Here is a 12826-nt window from a genome sequence, read left to right as displayed (position 1 = left end):
GATCTATTGCAAGTTTGTATCAAATCAAACCATAAATGAAGTCTCTATATGGCTGCAAAAGCCAAAATAGCAAATTTTGGCCCTTTAAGGGACCATAACTCTGGAACCCATGAAGGGATTTGGCCAGTTTTCGAAAGGAACCGAGATATTATGCCAATACAAATTGTGTGCAAGTTTGATTAAAAATGATTGCAAAATGTGGTCTCTATCGTGTTCACAAGCCAAAACAGCAAATTTTGGCCCTTTAAGGGGCCATAACTCTGGAACCCATGATGGGATCTGGCCAGTTTTCGAAAGGAACCGAGATATTATGCCAATACAAGTTGTGTGCAAGTTTGATTTAAAATCAACTGCAAAATGTGGTCTCTATCGTGTTCACAAGAAATTGTGAACGGACGACGGACGGACGAAGGGCGATCACAAAAGCTCACCTTGTCACTACGTGACAGGTGAGCTAAAAACACAGGATTTAATTTTCTTAAATCAGACTATTTTAGTATTACAAAATACTGCATTTTATTTATACACAAGTTTCACCCTCACAATATTTCATGGAACAATAAACAACTCACCTTTCTGCTGGGATGTGGCCGGCTCTTCCCCTTCGGTAGTGACAACAACAACATTAGGATTGAGATATTTATACAATACACTTCGGTCACCTAACACTCGTCCTTGGGAATAGATGTGCTCTGTAACAATCAAAGAAACAAGAGGACCATGATGGTCCTGAATCGCTCACCTGTCCCCACATGACCCAGTTTTGAACTGAGTATGATGTCAATTTTTCTACTATTTGACATAGTGACCTAGTTTTTGAGCTCATGTGACCCAGTTTTGAACCTGACCTAGATATCATCAAGATAAAAATTCTGACCAATCTTCATGAAGATCCATTGAAAAATATGGCCTCTAGAGAGGTCACAAGGTTTTTTTATTATTTGACCTACTGACCTAGTTATTGATGGCACGTGACCCAGTTTCAAATCTGACCTAGATATCATTAAGGTGAACATTCTGACCAACTTTCATGAAGATCCATTGAAAAGTATGGCCTTTAGTAGGTCACAAGGTTTTTCTGTTTTTAGACCTACTGACCTACTTTTTGACCTACTTTTTGACCGCAGTTGACCCAGTTTTAAACTTGACTTAGATATCATCAAGATGAACATTCTGACTAATTTTCATGAAGATCCATTCAAAATTATGGCCTCTGGAGAGGTCACAAGGTTTTTCTATTTTTAGACCTACTGACCTAGTTTTTGATCGCAGTTGACCCAGTTTCGAAATTTACCTAGATATCATCAAGATGAACATTCAGACCAACTTTCATACAGATCCCAAGAAAAATATAGCCTCTAGAGAGGTCACAAGGTTTTTCTATTATTTGACCTACTGACCTAGTTATTGAAGGAACATGACCCAGTTTTGAACTTGACCTAGATATCATCAAGGTGAACATTCTGACCAACTTTCATGAAGATCCATTGAAAAGTATGGCCTCAAGACAGGTCACAAGGTTTTTCTATTTTTAGACCTACTGACCTAGTTTTGGATCGCACGTGACTTAGTTTAAAACTTGACCTAGATATCATCAAGATGAACATTCAGACCAACTTTCATACAGATCCCATGAAAAATATGGCCTCTAGAGAGGTCACAAGGTTTTTTTCTTATTTGACCTACTGACCTAGTTTTTGATGGCACATGACCCAGTTTCGAACTTGACCTAGATATCATCAAGAAGAACATTCAGACCAACTTTCATAAAGATCCCATGAAAAATGTGACCTCTAGAGTGGTCACAAGCAAAAGTTTACGCAAGCACGGACGGACGGATGACGTACGCTGCGTGATCACAAAAGCTCACCTTGTCACAAAGTGACATGTGAGCTAAAAATGGTAAACGTTCTTTCATTATTTCTTGATTTTTCATGTTGGGTTAAACATCACAGCAACACAATTATATGTCAAATGGCGACTTTCTACTGCTGATGGTGGAGGAAGACCGAAGGTGCCCCTCCAGGCATTATTTCAGGCACAAGCTGGGTAGAACCAGCTAAGAGTAATTTTCAGATTTAGATTATTGACAAGCTATCTTAAAGAAACCATATTATGTGTTGCATGTAGTATAGAGATAATTTATTTTGGTCAATTGGTGGTACACACCCTAAGCATCATAACAAAAACAGCAAAAAAATGTTCCATAAATCTTTTTTTGAAAACCGATATGAAACACTGCAAACCAAATTGTTTCACCCTCATTTTCATTTTTTGATGATGTTTAACAGCAATAGTTATGATTACATTAATTTGTGTCTCATATCTGGTTACTGTCAAATCATTTCACTTTGTGGGCATACTACTTTGTGGTTTAAGTGAAAAATGACTATAGTGTTTGATACTCTGACACAAGGACGTCTCTCAAAACTTAGTACCGGTATCGCTGTCATTATAACGTAAGACACAAAATCAAGCATCCTGGATGCTTGGAATGACATTTAAGGTCACATTCTATCTTGTGTCACTTGTTTTGGCTAATCCTGATATGTACTGTACATTAAGCAGAATACATGTGTAAAACCACTCAAGCATAGTTGTTCTTTTAAAGACAGGAATTGTACATAAGAGAGAAAAAACCAACTTTGCCAAACTCGTAAACAACCTTCAAAACTGTATGAATTTCGCTTTTCAGAACAAATTATCAAGGATTTTGGTTTTGTTTGTTAGGTTTTATATTTCACCAACACATATTTGCAGGAAAGGGCAGGTACCTAGGTAGCACCGTCAACCGTCTGTACCCAAGATGGATGACTTTCACACAAGTAAGATTTCTACACTGAAAGCAAGGTTTTAAAACCAAAGCAGTAAAAGCCAAGTAATTTGAAGTCAGCGACCTTCACCACTTGGCCACAGAAGCACCTAAATTATAAAGAAACATTTTAGATTGACCGACCTGATTCTTTTACATATTAAAAAGAATCACTCGCTGGGATTTTAAGAATTTGAAATTACTAAAAATGAATGAATATGGCATTACCATGAGCTGATTTCGCTACAATGTTTGTGATTTTTATATTCTGTCTCTGATTCTGTAAATTGACTGTCCATACATTGTCTACTAATAACTGAAACATAAAATAGCAAAGATTAAATACCTTACTTGAGACTTATTCACATTTAAGTCAGCAATAAGTCTTTTCAATCATATATTAAAGGGGCTATTGGTATAACTTATTATGAATTTTACAAAGTAATACTGTTAATTAAGAAATTAAAATGTCCGAGACATATGTGAAATGATAAACAAGACGCATCATTATACATTTTTTTTTTACAAATATTAAGTATTGATTTTCAATTCTTTCATATCTGCTGTCACTTTTCTGGTGTGGGGGTGGGGGTGTAACAGGAGAGAAAACGTATGTTAACAGAGAGATGTTCGCGCTCACGTGCTGCTATAATACCTTTTTATTTATGCGCGTTCCGTGGAAAAGCGTAAACTCATTACGGCCCAAAAGCGGATAATTCAAAAGGAAATGACGTCAACGTAAAATAACAACCCAGATATCCCCTTGCGTTTCATGGAAATTTAATGACGTTGAAGGATTATTTATTCATGTATTAGTTTTTTACGCATTTTATGATAGAATAGCATCAACGCAAGTTCATTTCGTGTTATAACGTCTTCAGAATCCCTCGGGAAACGTTGGTACACTCGCCTTACTGGGCTCTGGCACCCACCAATCCCCCGGGATTCTGCAGGTTATAACACGAAAAAACATGCGTTATCACTACATCCTATACCGCAATTCCCTTCATACATCGCATCGCATTTCATTGACGCTAATGCTACACTTTCTATATGACTGTTTATATTGTACACGTGTATGTGGCTAAGTCAAACAGTTAAAAATAAGTGTGAAAATTAAATTCTGATGTCATGTAAAACCGCAAACATTGTATTGTATGGCTTGCAGGTTAAAAGTCGAAACAGCAGGACTTCCGTGGCTGAGTGATTAAGATCGCTGAATCAGAATTATTTGCCTCTCACCTATATCCAAACCGCCTAAAGTGTGCAGAATGCTTTAAGAAAGGAATTGTTATATATTTTTTTAAAATAAGGAACAGTCAGTTGACCATAACCACCTCACACCTACAAGGAACCTGAACTATTGATCCAACAGGCCCACATGCAATACCATTAAAACTTTTTTTTTGCAAGAACAATTCGTTCCTGGAATGGTCTCCCCCTACATATAAAGCCCAGTCCCAGTTTCATTTTTTTCACTGAGGGGCCCTGAATCGCTCACCTGAGTCCCATAGCTTAAGTTTCATAATGATCTAATTACTCAGGGACCTGAGCTATTTGTAAGTAAACAACCTATGAATTATGATTAAAAATTGTTGAAACCTCTAGCTGTATAAGTCCATGCAACCCCAAGGACGGGGACTTTTAATAGGCTCTGGGTCATTATTTGAACAATCTGGATCAAGGTCCACTAGACAAGTCCGCATGCAAAGTATGTAAGCTCTGTGCCTCGCGGTTTCAGAAAACAAGAGGACCATGATGGTCCTGAATCGCTCACCTCTTCCCACATGATCCAGTTTTGAGTATGACGTCGTTTTTTCTATTATTTGACATAGTGACCTAGTTTTTCAGCTCATGTGACCCAGTTTTGAACTTGACCTAGATATTATCAAGATAAAAATTCTGACCAATTTTCATGAAGATCCACTGAAAAATATGGTCTCTAGAGGTCACAAGGTTTTTCTATTATTTGACCTATTGACCTAGTTTTTTAAGGCACGTGACCCAGTTTCAAACTTGACCTAGATATCATCAAGGTGAACATTCTGACCAATTTTCATGAAGATCCATTCAAGGGTATGGCCTCTAGAGAGGTCACAAGGTTTTTCTATTTCAAGACCTACTGACCTAGTTTTTGATCGCAGTTGACCCAGTTTCGAACTTGACCTAGATATCATCAAGATAAACATTCAGACCAACTTTCATACAGATCCCATGAAAAATATGGCCTCTAGAGAGGTCACAACATTTTTTCATTATTTGACCTACTGACCTACTTTTTGACGGCACGTGACCCACTTTCGAACTTGACCTAGATATCATCAAGATGAACATTCTGACCAATTTTTATGGAGATCCATTCACAAGTATGGCCTCTAGAGAGGTCACAAGGTTTTTCTATTTTTAGACCTACTGACCTAGTTTTTGACCGCACATGACCCTGTTTCGAACTTGACCTAGATATCATCAAGATGAACATTCAGACCAAATTTCATGAAGATCCATTGAAAAATATGGCCTTTAGAGAGGACACAAGGTTTTTCTATTATTTGACCTACTGACCTAGTTTTTGATGGCACGTGACCCACTTCCGAACTTGACCCAGATATCATCAAGATAAACATTCAGACCAACTTTCATACAGATCCCATGGAAAATATGGCCTCTAGAGAGGTCACAAAGTTTTTCTATTATTTGACCTACTGACCTAGTTTTTGATGGCACGTGACCCACTTCTGAACTTGACTTAGATATCATCAAGGTGAACATTCTGACCAATTTTCATGAAGATTTCATGAAATATATGGCCTCTAGAGAGGTCACAAGGTTTTTCTATTTTTAGACCTACTGACCTAGTTTTTGACCGCACGTGAACCAGTTTCGAACTTGACCTAGATATCATCAAGATGAACATTCAGACCAACTTTCATACAGATCCCATGAAAAATATGGCCTTTAGAGAGGTCACAAGGTTTTTCTATTATTTGACCTACTGACCTAGTTTTTGATGGCACGTGACCCAATTTCAAATTTGACCTAGATATCATCAAGGTGAACGTTCTGACCAATTTTCATGAAGATCTTGTGAAATATATGGCCTCTAGAAAGGTCACAAGGTTTTTCTATTTTTAGACCTACTGACCTAGTTTTTGATCGCACGTGACCCAGTTTCAAACTTGACCTAGATATCATCAAGATGAACATTCAGACCAACTTTCATACAGATCCCATGAAAAATATGGCCTTTAGAGAGGTCACAAGGTTTTTCTATTATTTGACCTACTGACCTAGTTTTTGATGGCACGTGACCCAGTTTCAAACTTGACCTAGATATCATCAAGATGAACGTTCTGACCAATTTTCATGAAGATCTTGTGAAATATATGGCCTCTAGAGAGGTCACAAGGTTTTTCTATTTTTAGACCTACTGACCTAGTTTTTGAAGGCACGTGACCCAGTTTCGAATTTGACCTAGATATCATCAAGGTAAACATTCTGACCAATTTTCATGAAGATCCATTGAAAATTATGGCCTCTAGAGAGGTCACAAGGTTTTTCTATTTTTAGACCTACTGACCTAGTTTTTGATGGCACATGACCCAGTTTCGAACTTGACCTAGAATTTACCAAGATGAACATTCTGACCCATTTTCATAAAGATCCCATGAAAAATGTGACCTCTAGAGATGTCACAAGCAAAAAGTTTACGCACGGACGGACGGACGCACGGACGACGGACACCGCGTGATCACAAAAGATCACCTTGTCACTTTGTGACAGGTGAGCTAAAAACGAGTTGTTTTCATGTTTTTCCTATAGAGCTCTATGTAAAATCAAGGGAACATGGGGCGTAACTGCCAACTTCCCCTCATGAATCGGAGGTTGAGGACGAAGGAGAAAACGTAGTTTATCAAATGGTGTCGGAGAATACCTTGCCGGAGGATTGAACTCACGACCCCGCGATCTGTTGAACTGCTCTCTTCTTATTGAGCTAATCGGGAGACTTCATATGTAAGCTGCACTTTTAAGATTAAATGTTAAGTAAATAAATGTCTTGAAACAAAGAGCTATAAAAATAAATGTATCTTATACTACTTTGTTTTAAAATACTTCCTCAATATTGATGGTCGGTCTCAACAGGAATTTAATTTTGATTTAAGTAAAATCGTCTATCAAAGTTTCGTATCTTAAAGTCAGATACTTATAAAACTATATACATATTATGGTTTGGTAGTGCAACTGGTGTGTTCCACAGAATATCATGATATTTTGGTCTGTACTGCAGGCAGCAGTACACACTGCAATATTTTAAAGGCCATAGTCTATAGGACTATATACATGTATTGTATAATACATGTAAGAAATATAGTCTTAATTCACCTTCAATGTAAGAGGAAGACCCCAGGTGCCCCTCAGGGCATTTTTTCAGGCACGGGCATGCACCTAGGTAGACTTACGTAATCCAGCTGGATGGCTTCCTTTTAAAAGAATTCTACACACCAAGCAAGGTTTCGAACCCACAGCAGTAAAAGGTATTTGATTTAAAGTCAGCAACCTTAACTACTTGGCTGTGGAGGGCCCCCACATGGATAAAACTTGTATACCAGTTACTACCATGCATCCATACAAGAATTTTATATTTATGCAATTATAGGCATCTCATTTACCTTATTTTGACTGAGAACCAGTCTATAACCATTGAGTAAACTACTGTCAACATCAGCAAGGTATATATAGATAGATGATCTGTGTTTCTCTACAAAACTCAGGGCACTTGTTGGATATGTATGTACCTGCAATACAATTAAATATCAGATAATAAACTCTGGTGAAAGGGACACTTTAATTTCCTTATTTTTACTGTAAAATCTGATTATTATTAGCATGGTAGAATATTCATGTTATACGGCAAATTTGTGAGGCATATAGAGTTTATTTAAAACAATGATAACACTCATTTAACATAACAAATAATCATTTACTTTTTGCTATACACTGTCAGTAAATATTAATCCCTCCCAAAATATTTTGATTTTACATCATTTGAAGTAAATCCCTACGGATATTTTAAATATGAATAAACACCTGCTAAAAAGTGCAACAAAATTTAATGATTTCAGATTTTCTTTTTTATATCAATCAGAGTGTATAACAAGCAAATTCGATGAATTGTTATCCCCCACCGAATGGGTTTGTGGTGAGGAATGGCAAAGAAATATATCCGTCAAAAAGTTAAGGATGTTACTAAGAAGCAAATAATTTCATTAGTCAGGATCAATTTAACAGAAAACGAATGTTTTAAGTGTACATAATAATGCGGCTTATTGTCTTGTACAATAAAGCCCAGTTTATTTTAGCAGAAATACGGTAATTGTTTGCTATCAAGGGAGGCTACTGTGTATCATTGTAATATTTTATTCCTGGTGTTGTCCTTCCTTATAACTCTTCAACAGGAAGTGTTCCGAAAGTTATCTCCTCTTGATTTCGCATGAGTTGAAAGCAACATCGAACAAAAAATTTAGAAAATTAAATCTGTTCAAATCTAAAGTATTTTGTTGCCATCCAAGAACATTAAAGTTATAACAATGCCTGGAAGGGGTAAAGGAGCTAGAAAAAGGCGGCAAACTGATGCAGCAGTCTCACATAAACAGAAAAAAACAAGGCAAACTAGGGAGGAAGGACGGGAAGATGAGCCTGGGGTGGATGAGACAAAGATAGTGAATATTTTAGACCAACAGGTGGAAAGGGATGATGGTAAAAGAGGTAATGTCATTGATTTTGAGAAGTTAATTTCAGAATCTATGGTTCTACCTAATACTAATAAAACTTCAGAGTTAGTCATTGAAAAGCCTGAACTGATAAGGTGTGGCGGGGATTCTTTGGCTTGTCATGTCCCTGATCAGATTAAAATGAAAATTAAACAGCTTGAATATATAAACTTAGCTCTTCTATTAAAAGGGGCTGTGGAGCTAAATGATATGTATTCAGGTTCATTCCTTGGAGTAGATGAAAATGGGCACATGGTCACTAAAGCAAGGGTGTCTAGTGATAAGGTATCTTCAATTGAACAAGAGGACCATGATGGTCCTGAATCGCTCACCTCTTCCCACATGACCCAGTTTTGAGTATGACGTCGTTTCTTCTATTATTTGACATAGTGACCTAGTTTTTGAGCTCATGTGACCCAGTTTTGAACTTGACCTAGATATTATCAAGATAAAAATTCTGACCAATTTTCATGAAGATCCATTGAAAAATATGGTCTCTAGAGAGGTCACAAGGTTTTTCTATTATTTGACCTATTGACCTAGTTTTCGAAGGTACGTGACCCTGTTTTGAACTTGACCTAGATATCATCAAGATGAACATTCTCACTAATTTTCATGAAGATCTCATGAAAAATATGGCCTCTAGAGAGGTCACAAGGTTTTTTTATTATTTGACCTACTGACCTAGTTTTTTATGGCATGTGACCCAGTTTCAAACCTGACCTAGATATCATCAAGGTGAACATTCTGACAAATTTTTATGGAGATCCATTCACAAGTATGGCCTCTAGAGAGGTCACAAGGTTTTTCTATTTTTAGACCTACTGACCTAGTTTTTGACCGCACATGACCCTGTTTCGAACTTGAACTAGATATCATCAAGATGAACACTCAGACCAATTTTCATACAGATCCCATGAAAAATATGGCCTTTAGAGAGGTCACAAGGTTTTTCTATTATTTGACCTACTGACCTAGTTTTTGAAGGCACGTGACCCAGTTTCGAACTTGACCTAGATATCATCAAGGTGAAAGTTCTGACCAATTTTCAGGAAGATCTTGTGAAATATATGGCCTCTAGAGAGGTCACAAGGTTTTTCTATTTTTAGACCTACTGACCTAGTTTTTGAAGGCACGTGACCCAGTTTCGAACTTGATCTAGATATCATCAAGGTGAACATTTAGACCAATTTTCATGAAGATCTTGTGAAATATATGGCCTCTAGAGAGGTCACAAGGTTTTTCTATTTTTAGACCTACTGACCTAGTTTTTGACGGCATGTGACCCAGTTTCGAACTTGACCTAGATATCATCAAGATGAACATTCTGACCAACTTTCATAAAGATCCCATGAAAAATGTGACCTCTAGAGTGGTCACAAGCAAAAGTTTACGGACGCACGCACGGACGGACGCACGGACGGACGACGGACGACGGACACCGCGCGATCACAAAAGCTCACCTTGTCACTTTGTGACAGGTGAGCTAAAAATGGACTGATGCCTTTTTGATCTATTCAAGTATCTATTTGGAAGCATACTCTGATCAAACACAACAAATGCTTCATTATATGTTTATTATTAGAGAAGCTGCTGCTAAATATGGAGGTACTATGTGGCGCACGTATGACGAACAGTTTCGTCTGCGCCAAGCACAAAACTTTGCACCATGGTCAACAATTAATCCTGATCTTTGGCTACGATGTTTTTCAGTACATCATAGTGTTTACTCTACCCAGACATCTGGGCCTTCTAAATTAAAATCCCCTCCTTGCATAGATTTTAATAAAGGTTTTTGCAGATGGGATAATTGTAGGTATCGCCATGTCTGTTCTACATGCTATAACGCACAACATGGAGAATTTGCATGTCACCTACAAGATTTGCAGCATGAATCCTTTCGATCATATAAGCCTACAAATTCCTTTCGAGGATCATACAGAGGGACTCCATATACAAGGTCATATGGGAGAGGTCAAGGTCAGGGAAGCTACAGAGGTCAAAGACGCTAATGATGCTCAAGCATTTATGCAACTAGCACCATCTCCAATAAATTTGGCAAAATTGCAAGAAGAATTATTAGATTATGATCTTTCTGAAGCCCAGTTTTTGCTTAATGGATTTAAAGATGGGTTTTCTTTAAAGTATGAGGGCCCACGCATGGCTACAGATGCTAGAAATTTAAAATCTGCTATGGAACACCCAGATATTGTTAGAGAAAAAATTAAACAAGAGGGCCATGATGGCCCTATATCGCTCACCTGTTATCATTGCACTTGAGGACAAGAAGGTCCTCAGAAAAAATATCTAAGTCCAAAGGACAGTAACAACAAAAGGAAGAAATTTAACCAAAAAGAAAACAAAATTCTTACAAGGTACAGATATGTCAAAATACACCTAAGAATTGGAGGTACCATCCATGTTGTACCACAGAAAAGTGGTCTCGGTTTTTCCCTACAGCCAATAATGAAAAAGTTACTAAAAATAAGCTATTTATAGTAACGTAAAAGGGAAGTAATTAAAAAAAACAATTATTGTAAGTGAACAAAAGAAGGATCTGCCAAATAAATCTGTTGACATAAATGAAATTTCAGATCAGTATCTTCATTAGTTACGGAGATATACCCATTTTAATTTGAAATAAAGGGAGGTAATTTGACATAAAATCAGTCCATAGTTATCTACCCTGATTGGCTCAGTCCAACTAATGACAATAATGAAATTTCAAATAAGTGCTATAAGAACTTACTGATATAAATCCATTTTGATTACTATCAGGGGAGGTAATCAGATATAAAATAACTCTGGAACCGACGATTGGATCTGATGTCTCATGGAATCCAAGATTTATTGTTGTTGAAGATATTTTGGAAGTTTGTATCAAATAAAATCATAAATGAAATATCTATATGGCTGCAAAAGCCAAAATAGCCAATTCTGGACCTTTAAGGGGCCATAACTCTGGAACCCATGATGGAATCTGGCCAGTTCAAGAAAGGAACCAAGATCTTGTGATAATACAAGTTGTGTGCAAGTTTGGTTAAAATCAAATCATAAATGAAGCTGCTATTGTGCAGACAAGGTCAAAATAGCTAATTTTGGCCCTTTCAGGGGCCATAACTCTGGAACCCATTAAGGGATCTGGCCGGTTTAAAAAAGGAACCGAGATCTTATGGTGACACAAGTTTTGTGCAAGTTTGATTAAATTCAAGTCATAAATGAAGCTGCTATTGTGCAGACAAGGTCAAAATAGCTAATTCTGGCCCTTTCAGGGGCCATAACTCTGGAACCCATAAAGGAATTTCGCCAGTTGAAGAAAGGATCCAAGATTTTATGGTGACACAAGTTGTGTACAAGTTTGGTTAAAATAAAATCATAAATGAAGCTGCTATTGTGCAGACAAGGTCAAAATAGCTAATTCTGGCCCTTTCAGGGGCCATAACTCTGGAACCCATAATGGAATTTCGCCAGTTGAAGAAAGGATCCAAGATCTTATGGTGACACAAGTTGTGTGCAAGTTTGGTTAAAATAAAATCATAAATGAAGCTGCTATTGTGCAGACAAGGTCAAAATAGCTAATTCTGGCCCTTTCAGGGGCCATAACTCTGGAACCCATATTGGAATCTGGCCAGTTCAAGAAAGGAACCAAGATCTTATGGTGATACAAGTTGTGTGCCAGTTTGGTAAAAATCAAATCATAAATAAAGCTGCTATTGTGCAGACAAGGTCAAAATAGCTAATTTTGGCCCTTTCAGGGGCCATAACTCTGGAACCCATGATGGGATCTGGCCAGTTCAAGAAAGGAACCGAGATCTTATGGTGATACAAGTTGTGTGCAAGTTTGGTTAAAATAAAATCATAAATGAAACCACTATCGTGCAGACAAGAAATTGTTGACGGACGCACGCACGCACGCACGCACGCACGCACGCACGGACGGACTGACGACGGACGACGGACGAAGGGTGATCACAAAAGCTCACCTTGTCACTATGTGACAGGTGAGCTAAAAAGAGGTAGATCTCTTAAGAGTTGCAGGTCCTTTTAAGACTCGGCCAATACACACACTAAGGGTGTCCCCACTGGGTCTCGTCCCAAAAAAGTCTGAGAAAATAGACTTTAGACTGATTCATCATCTGTCATATCCAGCTGGCCAGTCATTAAATGATTATATTAATCCATCAAACTGTTCCGTGCAATATACATGTTTTGATACTGCAGTGCATATGGTACAGGACCTTGGCTA

The 12826-nt window shown here is 37.6% G+C and overlaps 1 protein-coding gene across 1 annotated transcript in view; it reads right to left on the bottom strand.

Moving 5' to 3' along the window:
- LOC123527547 (ER membrane protein complex subunit 1-like) overlaps positions 1–12826 on the bottom strand; it is a 44296-nt gene that overhangs the window by 7893 nt on the left and 23577 nt on the right. Inside the window, exons 15-17 of the mRNA XM_053523542.1 lie at positions 7480–7605; positions 3041–3128; positions 573–692 (exon numbers count right to left, since the gene is read on the bottom strand). Of these exons, the coding sequence (XP_053379517.1) occupies positions 573–692; positions 3041–3128; positions 7480–7605 (334 nt within the window). The remainder of the gene's footprint in view (positions 1–572; positions 693–3040; positions 3129–7479; positions 7606–12826) is intronic.

This window comes from Mercenaria mercenaria, chromosome 14, assembly GCF_021730395.1.
Source record: "Mercenaria mercenaria strain notata chromosome 14, MADL_Memer_1, whole genome shotgun sequence".
NCBI classification, from domain to species: domain Eukaryota; kingdom Metazoa; phylum Mollusca; class Bivalvia; order Venerida; family Veneridae; genus Mercenaria; species Mercenaria mercenaria.
Note: the sequence above shows the minus strand (reverse complement) of the source record. Positions and strands in the feature narration are given on the sequence as shown.